The sequence below is a fragment of the Lolium perenne genome, chromosome 7 (assembly GCF_019359855.2).
Source record: "Lolium perenne isolate Kyuss_39 chromosome 7, Kyuss_2.0, whole genome shotgun sequence".
NCBI classification, from domain to species: domain Eukaryota; kingdom Viridiplantae; phylum Streptophyta; class Magnoliopsida; order Poales; family Poaceae; genus Lolium; species Lolium perenne.
The window spans coordinates 6,595,645-6,609,994 of record NC_067250.2 but is presented as its reverse complement, the minus strand read 5'-3'; the positions used below and the strand labels follow the sequence as shown (position 1 = coordinate 6,609,994).

Below are 14,350 nucleotides of genomic sequence, written 5' to 3'. Positions count from 1 at the left end.
AAGTGAAACCTGCGAGTGCCTGGTGTCACCGCACTCTCTAACCTTTTCCTAACTAAACGCGGGGTAATTTCTTGTTAGCTGATTCTCGCTCGGATAAGGATTTGCCCATTGGCCGTACCAATCCCTTCCCTACAGAAACTGCGGGATTGGTGATGCGTCCGCGGAGTCCGCAACGTCCACGATCACTCCACTTTCAATCCATAAAATGATCCAGGCAAGGGGATTAGTTGTACCCCGTCATCACTGGGTGCTTGGACCTTCTGGCTTGGACGAGCTCGCGAATGACCCTCTGGTATGTTTGGTCTCTTGATCGGCATGTTCGATCGGCGCGGCCACAGCGGCATCTACATCTAGCAGCACGGTAGAGCTCCAGGATGATGCAATCAATACATCGCTGCCTCACCTGATTTTAGCCTGCGCATCTTCTCCCCTCGCCGCCTTCCACGCCAATCTCCTCAGGCTGAGCATCGTCCCCGCCGGACAGCTCCATCTCCTCTACCAACGGCCAAAGACCCTCCTTGACATAACCCCCTCCCAGGCCGGCCTTTGCCTCGTGTTAAAGTAGGTCTAGATGTATTATACCTGTCATGTATACGTGTATTATGTACGTAGCTGATCTATATATAAAGAGATACGTGGTGAGGCATTGCCCCACGAAAACCCTAAACACTTGTGTTTCTTAACTTGGTATCAGAGCCACCTAGGGCTCCCGCCGCCGCCGCGAGTCTTCCGCCGCGCGCCGCCTCTTCGATCAGCCGCAGCCGCCGCGCCTCTGCGCCACGCATCTGCCGCGATGACCAGCTCTGCCCTCACGTTGGCTACCGTGGGGAGTCTCTCCACGACGGTCGCTGGACCCGTCATCGACCCGCCATCTGCAACTGCAGCTGCGCCGGTGCTCCCCGCCATCACCGTGCGGTTAAACGGCAACAATTTCATGCTCTGGAGGGCTCACGCCCTTCCCAACCTCGCCGGTGCCCGTCTTCATGGCTTCCTCGACGGATCGGCACAGGCCCCATCCGCGACCATCAAGGAAGGGACCGGAACTGACGCGCGCGATGTTGTCAATCCTGACTACGCGCAGTGGTGGACGATGGACCAGAAGGTTCTCGGCCATCTCCTCGGCTCGATGCATGAGGATATCTCAGCCCAACTCATCGGCTGCACCTCGGCTGCGGCGGCTTGGAGTGCCGTTCACGCCATGTTTTCCGCCGAGAACCGAGCTGGCGTGCGCGCCCTTCGCCGCCAGATCCAAGGGCTTCGGAAGGGCGACAAATCGGCCAGCGAGTACATGCAGAAGGTGAAGGCGCTCGCCGACGCCATGGCTGCCGCTGGATCCCCGCTTCGCGATGACGAGATCATCGACTACATGCTGGCAGGGCTCGGCCCTGCATACAACCCCATCGCCGCGTCCATGGACTTCGCGCCGGCCCCCGTCACCCTCGCAGTGTTCTACAAGAACGTGCTGAACTTCGAAAGTCTCCAGAAGCAGCAGGCGGAAAGCGAGGACTGGACGTCCTCCGCCAATCTCGCGTCACGCCCGGTCCACCTCAACAACCCCGGGCGCACGTACGACTCCAACCGCCCAAGCGGTGGTCGCCCTGCCGGCCAGGGAGCTCCGCAGGGCCAGATCGGCTACGGCCAGGGTGGCCAAGGTGGCCAGGATCGCCGCCGCACTGACGGCAACGGCAATGGCGGCAATGCCCGCAACAATGGAGGAGGAGGAAACGGTGGCGGCAATGGTCGCAACCGTCGCTGGCGCCCCCAGTGCCAGATTTGTGACAAATGGGGGCATGATGCAAATGACTGTCGTCGGCGCTATGATCGGGATCAGCGCTCCGGCAACGGCGCCTCGACCTCCTCCAACGACAACGAGCAATATTGGCACCTTGATACAGGCGCCACCGACCACCTGACAAGTGATCTTGAGCGCCTACATGTCCATGAGCGCTATGGCGGGAAGGATCAAGTGCAAGTGGCCAACGGTGCAGGTTTGTCTATTTCGCATATTGGTCACTCTCAATTAACCGGTTCATCCCTTCGCTTGCATAATATCCTTCATGTCCCGCACATTAGCAAGCACCTTCTTTCTGTCTATCGCCTTGTTTGTGATAACAATGTCTTTGTGGAATTTCATAAGTTCTTTTTCCTTGTTAAGGACAAGGTCACCAAGAAGGTCCTGCTACACGGTAGGAGTCACGGCGGTCTCTACCCGGTGCCGTTCAGCCGTGCCTCTTCGTCATCATCACGTCAAGCGTCGTCTAGTGTCCGTGCTTCTGCTTCACAGTGGCACCATCGTCTTGGTCATCCCACCAATAATGTCGTTCAACACATTGTTAGAAATAATGATTTAGTGTGTTCTCCAAATAATCAGACTCCAGTTTGTGATGCTTGCCAATGTGCTAAAAGTCGACAATTGCCATATCATGCTTCTCATCGTATTTCTACTATGCCTCTTGAGTTGATTCACTCCGATGTTTGGGGTCCTGCTATTTCTTCCTCGGGAGGGTATAAGTACTATGTGAGTTTTGTCGATGATTATTCTCGTTTTGTATGGATTTATCTCCTCAAGCACAAGTCTGATGTTGAGCAAGTGTTTTATGCCTTTCAGGCTCATGTTGAGCGTCTCTTAGACACTAAAATCAAAACCGTTCAGTCGGACTGGGGTGGTGAGTATCATCGGCTTCATAGCTATTTCAAGCGCACTGGCATCGCTCATCGTGTCTCTTGCCCGCATACCTCGCAGCAAAACGGGGTGGCGGAGCGCAAGCACCGTCACTTGGTGGAAACGGGGCTTGCTCTTCTTGCTCATTCTTCTCTCCCTTTGCGTTTTTGGGATGAGGCTTTTCTTACGGCGTGCTATTTGATCAATCGCATGCCGACTGCTGTTTTGCAGCAAGATACACCTATCTATCGGCTTCTTCAGGTCAAGCCTGACTATTCCTTCCTTCGCACCTTTGGTTGCGCGTGCTGGCCAAGTCTGCGCAAATATAACACACACAAGCTTGCGTTTCGGTCCACTATGTGTGTCTTTCTCGGGTACAGCCCCATGCATAAAGGCTATAAGTGTTTGGATAGGTCCACGGGTCGCATTTATATATCTCGAGATGTTGTCTTCGACGAGTCCGTGTTTCCCTATGCCACTCCCGGTGTTTCGGTCGACGTCTCCACCCTAGCGGATGCTCTGTCTTTTCCGTCCGATGAACCGGTTACGAGTGTCACTATGCGCAAATATGACTTGTCCTGTTTACCTCTTGATGTGCCTGGTAGTGCTCCTTTTGTGCAGGAACAAATGGCCGCCGAAGCTACACCACCGTCCGCGCCAGCTGAGCATGCCCCGGTGATCGACGTGCATGCGGAGGCGCGAGATCCCGCGCCGCATGCAGCTCCCTCGCCCGCGCCTACTGCGTCGCCCGCGGCCGCTGCCTCTCTCAGCGCGGCCCCTGTCCCTGATCAGCCCGCGTCGCCCTCAGTCGAGGGCTCCTCGACCGCGACGCCCACGGCTGCTCCAGGCCACGCCATGGTCACTCGTGCTCGTGACAACACTCGGCGTGAGAGGATGTACACCGATGGTACGGTACGTTATGATCCTAGCCGACGGGCCTTCTTCGCTACGCCCGTCTCACATCGTGATGCACTCCGTGAGACTGCGTGGCGCGCTGCCATGGCTGAGGAGGTTGCTGCCCTTCACCACACCAGGACATGGGTCTTGGTTCCTCGTCCTCCCGGCATCAATGTTGTTGGCTGCAAGTGGATTTTTAAGACTAAGCATCGCCCTGATGGTTCTATTGATAAACATAAGGCTCGACTCGTTGCTCGGGGTTTCACTCAGCGGCATGGCATTGACTATGGTGATACCTTTAGCCCAGTTGTCAAACCAGCTACGGTGCGGCTGGTTCTCTCTCTTGCCGTGTCTCGCGGATGGAGTCTCCATCAGATTGATGTCAGCAATGCTTTCCTCCATGGTTTTCTGTCCGAGGATGTGTACATGCAACAACCACCCGGTTTTGAGGATGATCGGTATCCCTCCCATGTGTGTAAGTTGCAGCGAGCTCTCTATGGCTTGAAGCAGTCCCCGCGCGCTTGGTATGCTCGACTGAGCGCTTTGCTGGTTGATTTGGGTTTTGTTCCCTCCAAAGCTGACACTTCCTTGTTCACCTTTTCTCGAGATGGTGTTCAGGTGTACATGTTGGTGTACGTTGATGATATTGTCATTGCTGGTTCTACTCCAGGGGCGGTTGATGGACTTATGCGTGCCCTCTCAGCCAGTTTTCCCATTAAAGATCTTGGTAAGCTAGAGTACTTCTTGGGTCTTGAAGCGTCCTACAATTCAGGGGGGATGACTATCACTCAACGGAAGTATGCATTGGATCTTTTGCACCGTGTGAGTATGGAGAATTGTAGACCCACTTCTACACCACTGAATGTGACGGAGCATTTGTCTCGAGAGATTGGCACTTTCTTAAGTGATGAGGATTCTCACCGCTATCGTAGCGTCGTTGGAGGTCTCCAATATTTGACTCTCACCCGTCCGGACATATCGTTTGCGGTAAACAAAGTATGTCAGTTCCTGTCACAGCCGACTGATGTACATTGGGAGTCAGTCAAGCGCATACTGCGTTATGTCAAGGGCACTTTGAGCACGGGATTGCTCTTTCGCAAGTCAGCCTCGACAGGAATCAGTGTGTTTACTGACGCAGATTGGGCAGGATGTGTGGATGATCGACGATCCACTGGAGGGTATGCCATCTTTGTTGGGTCGAATCTTATTTCTTGGAGTTCGAAGAAACAACCCACTGTCTCGAGATCGAGTACCGAGGCAGAGTACAAAGCGTTGGCAAATGGCGCTGCTGAAGCTATCTGGATAGAATCTCTACTCAAGGAGTTAGGAGTTTCTCGGCAGCGAACACCCATATTATGGTGTGATAATTTAGGGGCAACTTACCTGACAGCTAATCCAGTGTTCCATGCAAGGACAAAGCACATTGAGATCGATTTCCATTTTGTGCGTGAGCGCGTGGCGTCTGGAGCTCTTCAAGTCAGGTTCATCTCTTCCAATGATCAGCTAGCTGATGTGTTTACCAAACCAGCTACTCGACAGATGCTAGACCGTTTTAGTAACAATCTGAACCTTGTACAAAGTAGAAGTTCAGATTGAGGGGGAGTGTTAAAGTAGGTCTAGATGTATTATACCTGTCATGTATACGTGTATTATGTACGTAGCTGATCTATATATAAAGAGATACGTGGTGAGGCATTGCCCCACGAAAACCCTAAACACTTGTGTTTCTTAACTCCTCGGACTCGACGTCCCCGGCCAGCTTAATTCGCCTCCACGCCCAGGCAGGTTTTTTTTTTATTGTGACTAAATAGAAGCGTATTTGCCACCGGGGTGAGATTTTGTTTCATGTTATATATAGTGGGATACTAAACTCTTTTAGCAAATTGAATATGTGATTATTTTATTTCATGCAAAACAGATGTGGCTCCGTAGATCATTAGTTTGTTTACATACAAAGACAGTACACCATATTTTTGTGAACATATGCAACGGATTACATTTTTTGAGCATAGCAGCTCATTTTCTAAGTTTTAATGGAAGTTGGCGTAATCTCTATGATAATTCCAAGATGTATTCGCACCTCTATTCTAACTATCCAATGATTTCTCCGAGCTCGGTGAGCACACCTGCCAATATGTCGCCCCGGTCAAGCTTACTCCTCATGTTGTAATTATCCCTGACTTGTGTGTTATTACTGATTACACACGTTCCAATCTCTTCCAATGTAAGTACTACTAATATTCAAACAGACGCGAGACATTTGAGGGCTTACAACACACATGTTTGGAATTTCACTTTAGGGTGATTGCAAGGAGGAAGAAGGAGCAGTTGCCCGGGATTACTATGGCAAACACTTCATTAATTTTACTATAGCTTGATTGACCATCGTTAACCTAGCCAAGTCCGAATTTCTAAAACCTTGCTCGGGCTCCACGAGTGACCAGGCTCCGCCACTGGGAGGAGGTAAATGAGAAAAAAAGGAAGGATGAAGACATTGGAGGGGAAACTAGAGTATTGACAATATTGCTCCACATAGATAGCACTAGTAGAAAAAGAGGCTTCCGTCCACCCCCATTAGTCCCGGAAATATTCGAACCACGACTAAACGAGGCTTTAGTCGCGGTTCGGGAGGCGACCCGCGACTAATGCTCCATCCGAGACGAAAGGGTACCCCAACACCAACCGCGACTAAAGGGCTATGGAGGGATGCAGCCGGTGGAAAAACCTTTAGTCCCGGTTGGGGACACCAACCGCGACTAAAGGGTACCCCTTTAGTCCCGGTTGGTGTCCCCAACCGCGACTAAAGGTTTTTCCGAGTTTTTTTACTCCCCCGCACCCTGCACACCCCCCCCCCCCCCCCCCTTGGATCGCCTTTTTTGGTTTGTAAAATACAAAAGAAAATGATAGAAATTTTTTTAAAAAATTGTTTTCAGATTCTTGTATTGTTATGCAACCTACTATTCGGAGAAATTAAGAAATTCGAATTTTCACTTTTTTTGCAAAAAAGTTTAAAAATTGGTAAACCGCAATAACTTTTGCATACGACGTCGGAAAAAAACGTATAATGTATCAAAAAAATCATGGGAAAAGGTTACATCCGAATTCACCCGGGTATACCCGGTTAGCCAATTTTTAGATTCTCAAAATTCCAAATGAAAATACGAAAGCATGAAGATTTTAGTTTTTGCTATAAATTACAGATTTTATATTTTTTAAATTTTTCAAAAAAATAAAATTAATAATTGCATCCAGCATAAAGATTACTATTACTTTTACCCAATTTTTAGATTTTCAAATTTTTAGGTTTTAGGTTTGGCAAAAAAAAATTAAAAAATTAAAAAGTTAATGTTTATTTATTTATTCACGATTATTATTACATCATTATTTTTGTTTATGAAAAAATTATTTGAAATTCAAAGAATAAAAAAATGTGACATCGACCAACATGTTAATAGGATTGATATGATACTAGTATCACATACATGCGCGCGTAGCACTTGGATGCGGGACGGAATGGAACTCGGAAGTTAAGCTTGCTAGAGGTGGAGTAGTGGGAGGATGGGTGACCGAGCGGGAAGTTTGAAAATGAGTAAGTAATTTGATTAGAGATAAGTGTAGTTAGAGATAGAGACTAAGCTATGCAAATAACTGAAATAATAGAAATTCTGAAGAAAAAAAATAGAAAAAAACGGAGTGAAAAAAAATTAGAAACCCAAATGAATTAAAAAATTAACGAAATAGCCTTTAGTCCCGGTTGGGAACACAAACCGGGACTAAAGGTCCTTCGCCCAGGCGCACGCTAGCCGCCCACGTGGATGGACCTTTAGTCGCGGTTCGTAAGCAACCGCGACTAAAGGGGGGAGGGGGGGCTTTAGTCGCGACCCTTTAGTCCCGGTTGCACAACCGGACTAAAGCCCGTTGTGAACCGGGACTAAAGACCTTTTTTCTACTAGTGTAGATTAATTTGGGTATTCTTCTCATTCACAAATGGCATGAGAAAAGTATATTAATTCCTCCATCTATCCTATTCATAGTTTTGGACTGTAATTGTCAACTTTGAATAGTATGCAAAGCTTACCCCAATCAAATCGACACGGTCATTCCTTTTATAACTTTTTATGAAGCAAGGTAAAATATTTGCCATTTCACTAAGAGAGAAGAGGCTTTTAGAGCATTTACCTAGAAAAAACCCCAGGACTTTCATAATTGCAGCTGCATAATCTGAATATACTAACTTGGATACATACTTCAAATTTCTTTCTTCCCGAAGGTTTGGAGTTGGCGACAAAGACCCAACTACTTTAGAAGTATGCCTTATTGTGGCTAAGTAACACCCTATCTTGACGTTGCCGGAGGTGATAGTGGGGATAAAGATCGATAAAAGAGGACGTGATTAAGCTAGGCATCTGAGAACTGAGAGAAAAGTTAGTGGCGGACTGCTATAAAGGAGTAGTAAAAGGTGAGACACTAGGCTGGCGAAGAAGGATGTGGAGTCACGATGGTCATGTTGTTGATCGGTTCGTCCCTTTTTTCCTTCATATTCCCTAATAAATATGTTTATCGTAAATATAGTTATGAATCGAGGCCTTTAGCAAAAGTGGAGGAGTGGTCACTTATTTAAAATCTGCAAGTTCTTCATCTGGCACATAAATTATTACTGCTTTATTATAGCACCCGAATTTATATTGTGTATACGTGCATGAACTACAAAATCAATAGTTCATAGGATGTTGCAATATTAAGAAAAATAAAATATACTACATTACTCTCTTCTTCTAAAACAAACAAAGTAGTCAGCGTAAAATTTTCCTTTTCAGCCAAACATTTTGTTTAATTCCACGTCCTGATTTGATATGCAAAATAACACAAGTAACATAGGATCCGGAGTCTTTTCAATATAAATTAGAAGTAGTAGAATTTAATAGGATGCGCGTGAACAAAACATACGGGTGTTCTAATAATCTTTTCATGTCACAGATAGAATCATAATACTAATTGCACTCTCACCAAACAATAAAAATGAAATGCACATAAACTATAATGTGTACCAATAAAGCTTACAAGTAAACCAGATATGAAGAAATCTTATTCACAACACTAACGAATGTTGAAGTGATATCTTGAGCACAGCGACAGAGATAGCAAGCTAACCTTTGCAGTATTGTGTTTGTCAAGCCATGTAGGCAAGGGTGTGGAGTAAGAGAGCATGATGCAAATCTTGATTTTTATGCAGGAAAATCCATATGCATGATTCGATGTCAGAGGTTAGATCACGATGTCGTGATGGGAGGTAAGGGTCACAATTATTGTGTCACATATATTGTTGCATGATCTGTTCATGTGTCTTCTATCATCAATATAAAGGAAATCTTACCAAACTCAGGATCTTTCCAAATTTAAGAAAACAACATTCTTGAGATGGAGCGGGTAGCTTTTAGAAGGTCGGGGAACGAGGCAACGAAGGCTATGAGGAAGCAAGAAGATGATGGCATCGTTTGTGGTGACTCAGTTAGTGACAATATTGGATGCACCTAATTATGGAATTAAACAATTCCTTGTAGTTATGTTATTCCCTATCAACACACGATAATTTTGCTTGATGACATGACACGGATGCTCGAAAAATGCGTAATCAAGACTATAAGATTTGAGCGGAATTTGGCTCTCGCATAATAAATTTGTTTAGGTTCATCTAGCCAATGACCCCGCAAGCACGATGTTCACCAGTCTTAAACTAGAACTCACGTGATATTTCTAGAATATAATTTTGTATCAAGATAAATATACATTGTATATAACATATTTAATATTTAAATATAAATTAGATTTCTTGATTTCTTAGACAACCGTAGCAACGCACGGGCACTCAACTAGTCGGATTAGTTTCCATCAACATCGATTTCGCTAATCTTAAAATCTATCGGATTAGTTTTTTGGACACAGTTTTTCGAAAATACTTGTAGAGATAGGATACACACGTTGTGTCGGAACAAAATATAGGCGCGCGGCCAGACAGAGCGTGGCTGTTCAGTCTAGTTCATGTTATGGGCCCACAAGTGGCACTCTTCGAGACAGCATGTCGACCGCCACCGGAGAGCACGCGAGGACGGCGCGGCCCAGCGGCTCGGCGGGAAGCAACGGCGCCGACGGCACCCACTCCCACCGCTCCACGCCGCCGCCCTCCTGCAGCTCGTAGAACACGGCGCCGTTGGCCGGCGCCGCCGCATTGTACACGTACCCTCCGACGCCGTTGCCGCACACCCCGATCGACACAAGAACCTCCTCCTCCTCCTCGTCGTCCTCGCGGGGGAAGAGCCTCGCCGACATCTCGGTCGGCATGGCGATGGCGCCGCTGGGGGACAGGTCCAGCGCATCGCCGTCCACCTCCCATGCTTGGACGATCACGTTGGTAGTAGCATTTGCTTCCTCGCCACGGCAGCGCCTCGCTCCGAACAAGACGAGCCGCTCCGGACCGGCGCCGGCCGCGATGCCCCACGTGGAGACGCGCACGTCCGGCCTGAGGCGACGGGCGGAGCCCCACCGCCGCTTCGACGGGTCGAACCAGCTCGCCCACCCGGTGGTTCTGTCCGCGACGTACACCCTCTGCTCCGTCGTCGCCACCGAGAGCCACGTCGCCGCGGCCGACTCCCGGAGCTCCGCCGGCATCGGACCGCAGGTGGCCCAGCTCCCGCCTTCGTGGACCTCGACCCCGGTGTCCTCGGGGGCGGCGAGCAGCTGGCACGCGCCGCCGAGGGCCACCAGGCGGTCGCCCACCGCGGCGAGCACCGGGTCGGCGCGCCACACGCGGGGAGCCTCGAGGGACACGGGCTCGGACGTCCCGAGCGGGTCGCCGGCCACGTCGAGGCTGGAGGCCGTGAGCGCGCACGCGCGGTCCCCGCGCGCGCCGTGGACGACGCGCACGTGCGGCGGCGCCGAGGGCGTGGCCGGTTGCCGCGGGGCCTCCACGGTGAGCCAGGCGCCAGAGTGGGGGTCGTACGCGCACGTCCGGCGACGGCAGCGGCTGCCGTGGAGGTGCACGACGAGCCAGGGCAGCAGCGGGCGCCGCGGGCGGCGGCGCAGCGCGGACCGCACCGCGCGGAGCCACTCCCGCGAGACGCACGCGGCGGCGGCGAGGTCTGCCGCGGGCACGCGCTCCACCACCGACTCGAGCGTGTCCCCGTACAGGCGCAGGCTGGCGACGAGTGCTCGCAGCTCCGCCTCCGCGGCAGCGTCGCCGTCGCGGACGCTCATTGTCCAAATTCCGACGAGTCCAGCTGGGCGTGCTAGGGCTTGCGAGCTGAAACGCTTAGCATGCGTAATTCGGTCCCTAAAAAGGAGCTAAAAATAAAAGTGGCAGCGGTGTAAATGCAGGATAGATAATGTTTCAACCACTAGCGGGGCCGGACAGCGGGTAGGGTCCCGTTCCCCGCTCTTTTCTTTCTTGAACCGGAGAGGCCAGAAGGACCTAGAAACTCGTTATTAATCCCATTAATCATTGTCATTGATCTTGGTACAGGATTACACATTGCTCCTTAGGCCAAAATAAATTACAACATGGGGCTTGGAAATCACAACCAAGACCCTAAAACTTTTCACGAAAGCATGATACCGTCTTGGTCGCCGCCATCGATCGGAGACCTCCGACATCTGGCAACATCATCGCCACCTACCATTTCCCGTTCTATTATGTCGCAGTGCGTGCATCACTACTAGGAAAAAACCTATTGTCTGAGCACCAAAATCGGTTGTTGCCGGCGCACAAGTGAAATTTTTTGGTGTGCCAGCGATAACACGCTGGTGTTAACGCATTACCGCCGGCGCATCCACATGTGCGCCGACGGTAGTGAATGGAAGGGATTCGCAACAGAAAACGAAAGGACATTCTAACTAGCTTTTCTCCGACTTCCCATGATCTATCTAGGAGTAACGTTGTAACAGAAATGGTTTTGGTGATATACCCTCGTAGGCCGAAAGCGGTTAACGTTACCCTAGAACGTGGTTGATGTAGTTGTACTCGTCGCCGACGTCGGGGTCGTGTTCAATCTCCTCGCTCTGACGTGAAGTGCCGCACCTCGTAGGTTTCACACATGTACGGTGCCCAACGATGCTCTCGGCTCCGTTCCAGCAGAGTTGCGGAAGTAGACCATCTGGATCTGGATCCCTGCAGCGCTCCCGCGTACTTGGTGGGGTTATCTCCCTCCCGATGCAGCTCTTCAAGGAACTGCACGGAGAAAAAAAACTAGAGAGAAAGATTTCTTTAACTAATTGTGCATTTTCCTCCCTTCACATGTCCATTGTATATAGGGGGATTGGGGGATTAGGGCTCCTGGCTTGGCAAGGTGGTACAAAACGAGGGGAGGGGAGGTGGTGTGGTCGGGCGGTCCTCCTTGGGCCCGGCCCCTCTAGCCTTCCGACTTCGTTCTAGTAGAGTTGCGGAAGTAGACCTTCTAGATCCAGATCTCAGCAGCGCTCCCGCGTACTGGGTGGGGTTATCTACCTCTTTTTGACGGAGAAAAAAAAACTAGAGAGAAATATTTCTCTAATTAATTGTGTATTTTCCTCCCTCCACATGTCCACTATATATAGGGGGATCAGGGGACAAGGACTCTTGGCTTGGCAAGGTGGGATAAAAGGGGGGCAGGGGAGGTGGTGCAGCCGACCGGCCCTCCTTGGGCCCGCTTGCAAGGACACGGATGTCGCCTAGAGGGGGGGGGGGTGAATAGGCGATTTAAAACTTTTACGAGATGGGCTTAACAAATGCGGAATAAAACTAGCGTTACTTTGTCAAGCCCAAAGCCTATATACTATGGTTCACCTATGTGCACCAACAACTTATTCTAAGCAATGGTTCATCTATGTGCACCAACAACTTATGCTAAGCAATACAAACAAGTATGTGATAGCAAGATATATATAACTTCAAGCACGATGGCTATCACAAGGTAAAGTGCATGAGTAAAGAGCTCGGGTATAGAGATAACCGAGGCACGCGGGAGACGATGATTTATCCCGAAGTTCACACTCTTGTGAGTGCTAATCTCCGGTGGAGAGGTGCGGTGGCTTAGTGCTCCCGAACGCCACAAGAGGCTCACCTTGAGGTGCGGTTGCTCGATGCACACCAACGCTACAAAGGCCTCACCCCAAGATGCGGTACTCACACCACACACCGAACGCCACGAAGGCGCCTCACCTAAATCTCCGGTGACCCTCGCCACAAAGGCCTAGGTCACGGTTCCACTAAGGGATTTCCTTCGAGGCGGAAACCGGGTCTTACACAAAGGTTGGGGCACACTTCCACAACTTAATTGGAGGCTCCCAACAAATCACCACAAAGGTCTAGAATCCGTCTAGGGTTCCAAGAACCCAAGAGTAACAACCTTCTTGCTTTCACTTCCACGAATCACCGTGGAGAACTCAAACCTATGCACCAAATGCAATGGCAAGAACACCACAAAGATGCTCAAGTCCTTCTCTCTCAAATTCCAACAAAGCTACAAAAGCTATTGAGGGAATAAGAGAGGAAGAACAAATAAGAGGAGGAACACCAAATTTCTCCAAGATCAAGATCTAGTGGATTCCACTCACAAAGAGAGGGATTTGATTGGTCAAGATGTAGATCTAGATCTCCTCTCTCTTTTCCCTCAAATGGGGGCAAGAATCATGGAGGGATTGAGAGATAGAGCAAGCTTCTCTAGTTCAACAATGGAGGAGAGAGAGAGTGAGAGAAGCAACCAGATTTTGGGGAAGAAGAAGGCTATTTATAGCTCCCCATGAAATATGGCCGTTGGGAGTGTCCAGGCCGGATTATCCGGGCCTCAGGATGAAAAATCCGGTCAAAAATCCGGGTCCAGTACTGCGGCTCACGCCCAAAAGTCCTTAGCAGTTTTTCGAGGGCCGGATTATCCGCCCCTCACTTGGGCCGGATTATCCGCCCCCCTGAAAACTAGCAGAGACAGCAAATCGAGAAAGAGCATAACTTGAGCATCCGGACTCCGATTTTGATGATCTTGGGCTCGTTTCGAAGCTAGTAACAAGCTCTACAAGATCATGCAGGGAACCTTCATAGTCCAGCAAGGGAGTATAGAAACAAATGATGAAAGGTTTGACCTATCTAAAAAGGCATACCGGTAAAACCTCCAACCTCGAAAATGCAACAAGTTGCCCATGCAAAAACCATTCTCGATGAACTAGAGCTTGTCATGAGAATAAGCACAAGTTCTAAAACATCACATGGATAAGATCCAAATAACAACCAAGAAAGATGATGCAAGGATGCAAAGGTTTGAGCTCTCCGAAGGATACGATCGAGTTACTCACTCGAGAGCCCTCTTGATAGTACGGAACTAAACTATAAACCGGTCTCCAACTACACTATGAGACCGGTGAGAAAGAAACCCTATCAAGAGCAAACCTTATACTTGCGCATTCCACTTGAGCTCGATGATGACGATCTTGACCTCAACAAGATGGAACGCCTTTCTTGATTGTGCTTGCTTGACGAAGTCTTGTGGATTGCTCCCCCATAATCCACCATGGGAGAGCTTATTATTTGGCGCATCTTCACATATCCATGAACACCATATGGATTGCTCCCCCATAATCCACCATGGGAGAGCTTCTTCTTCAGCGCATCTTCACATATCCATGATCACCATATGGATGGCAAGAGTCAAGCAAAGGATCTCTTCGAGATGGCTCATCTTGAACTTGCACTTCATTTCTTCATGTCAAGCTTCAAGCTTATGATCTCTTCAAGTTGGCTCATCTTGAGCTTGCACTTCATTTCGTTGA

General features: G+C 49.4%; 1 protein-coding gene across 1 annotated transcript; it reads right to left on the bottom strand.

Moving 5' to 3' along the window:
• Positions 1-9,401: 9,401 nt before the first annotated feature.
• On the bottom strand, positions 9,402-10,862 carry LOC127313845 (F-box/kelch-repeat protein At1g23390-like). Its single transcript, XM_051344317.2, has one exon. It carries the CDS (start codon positions 10,808-10,810, stop codon positions 9,602-9,604), a length of 1,209 nt encoding a protein of 402 aa, XP_051200277.1. The 5' UTR covers positions 10,811-10,862; the 3' UTR covers positions 9,402-9,601.
• Between the last annotated feature and the right edge of the window lie 3,488 nt (positions 10,863-14,350).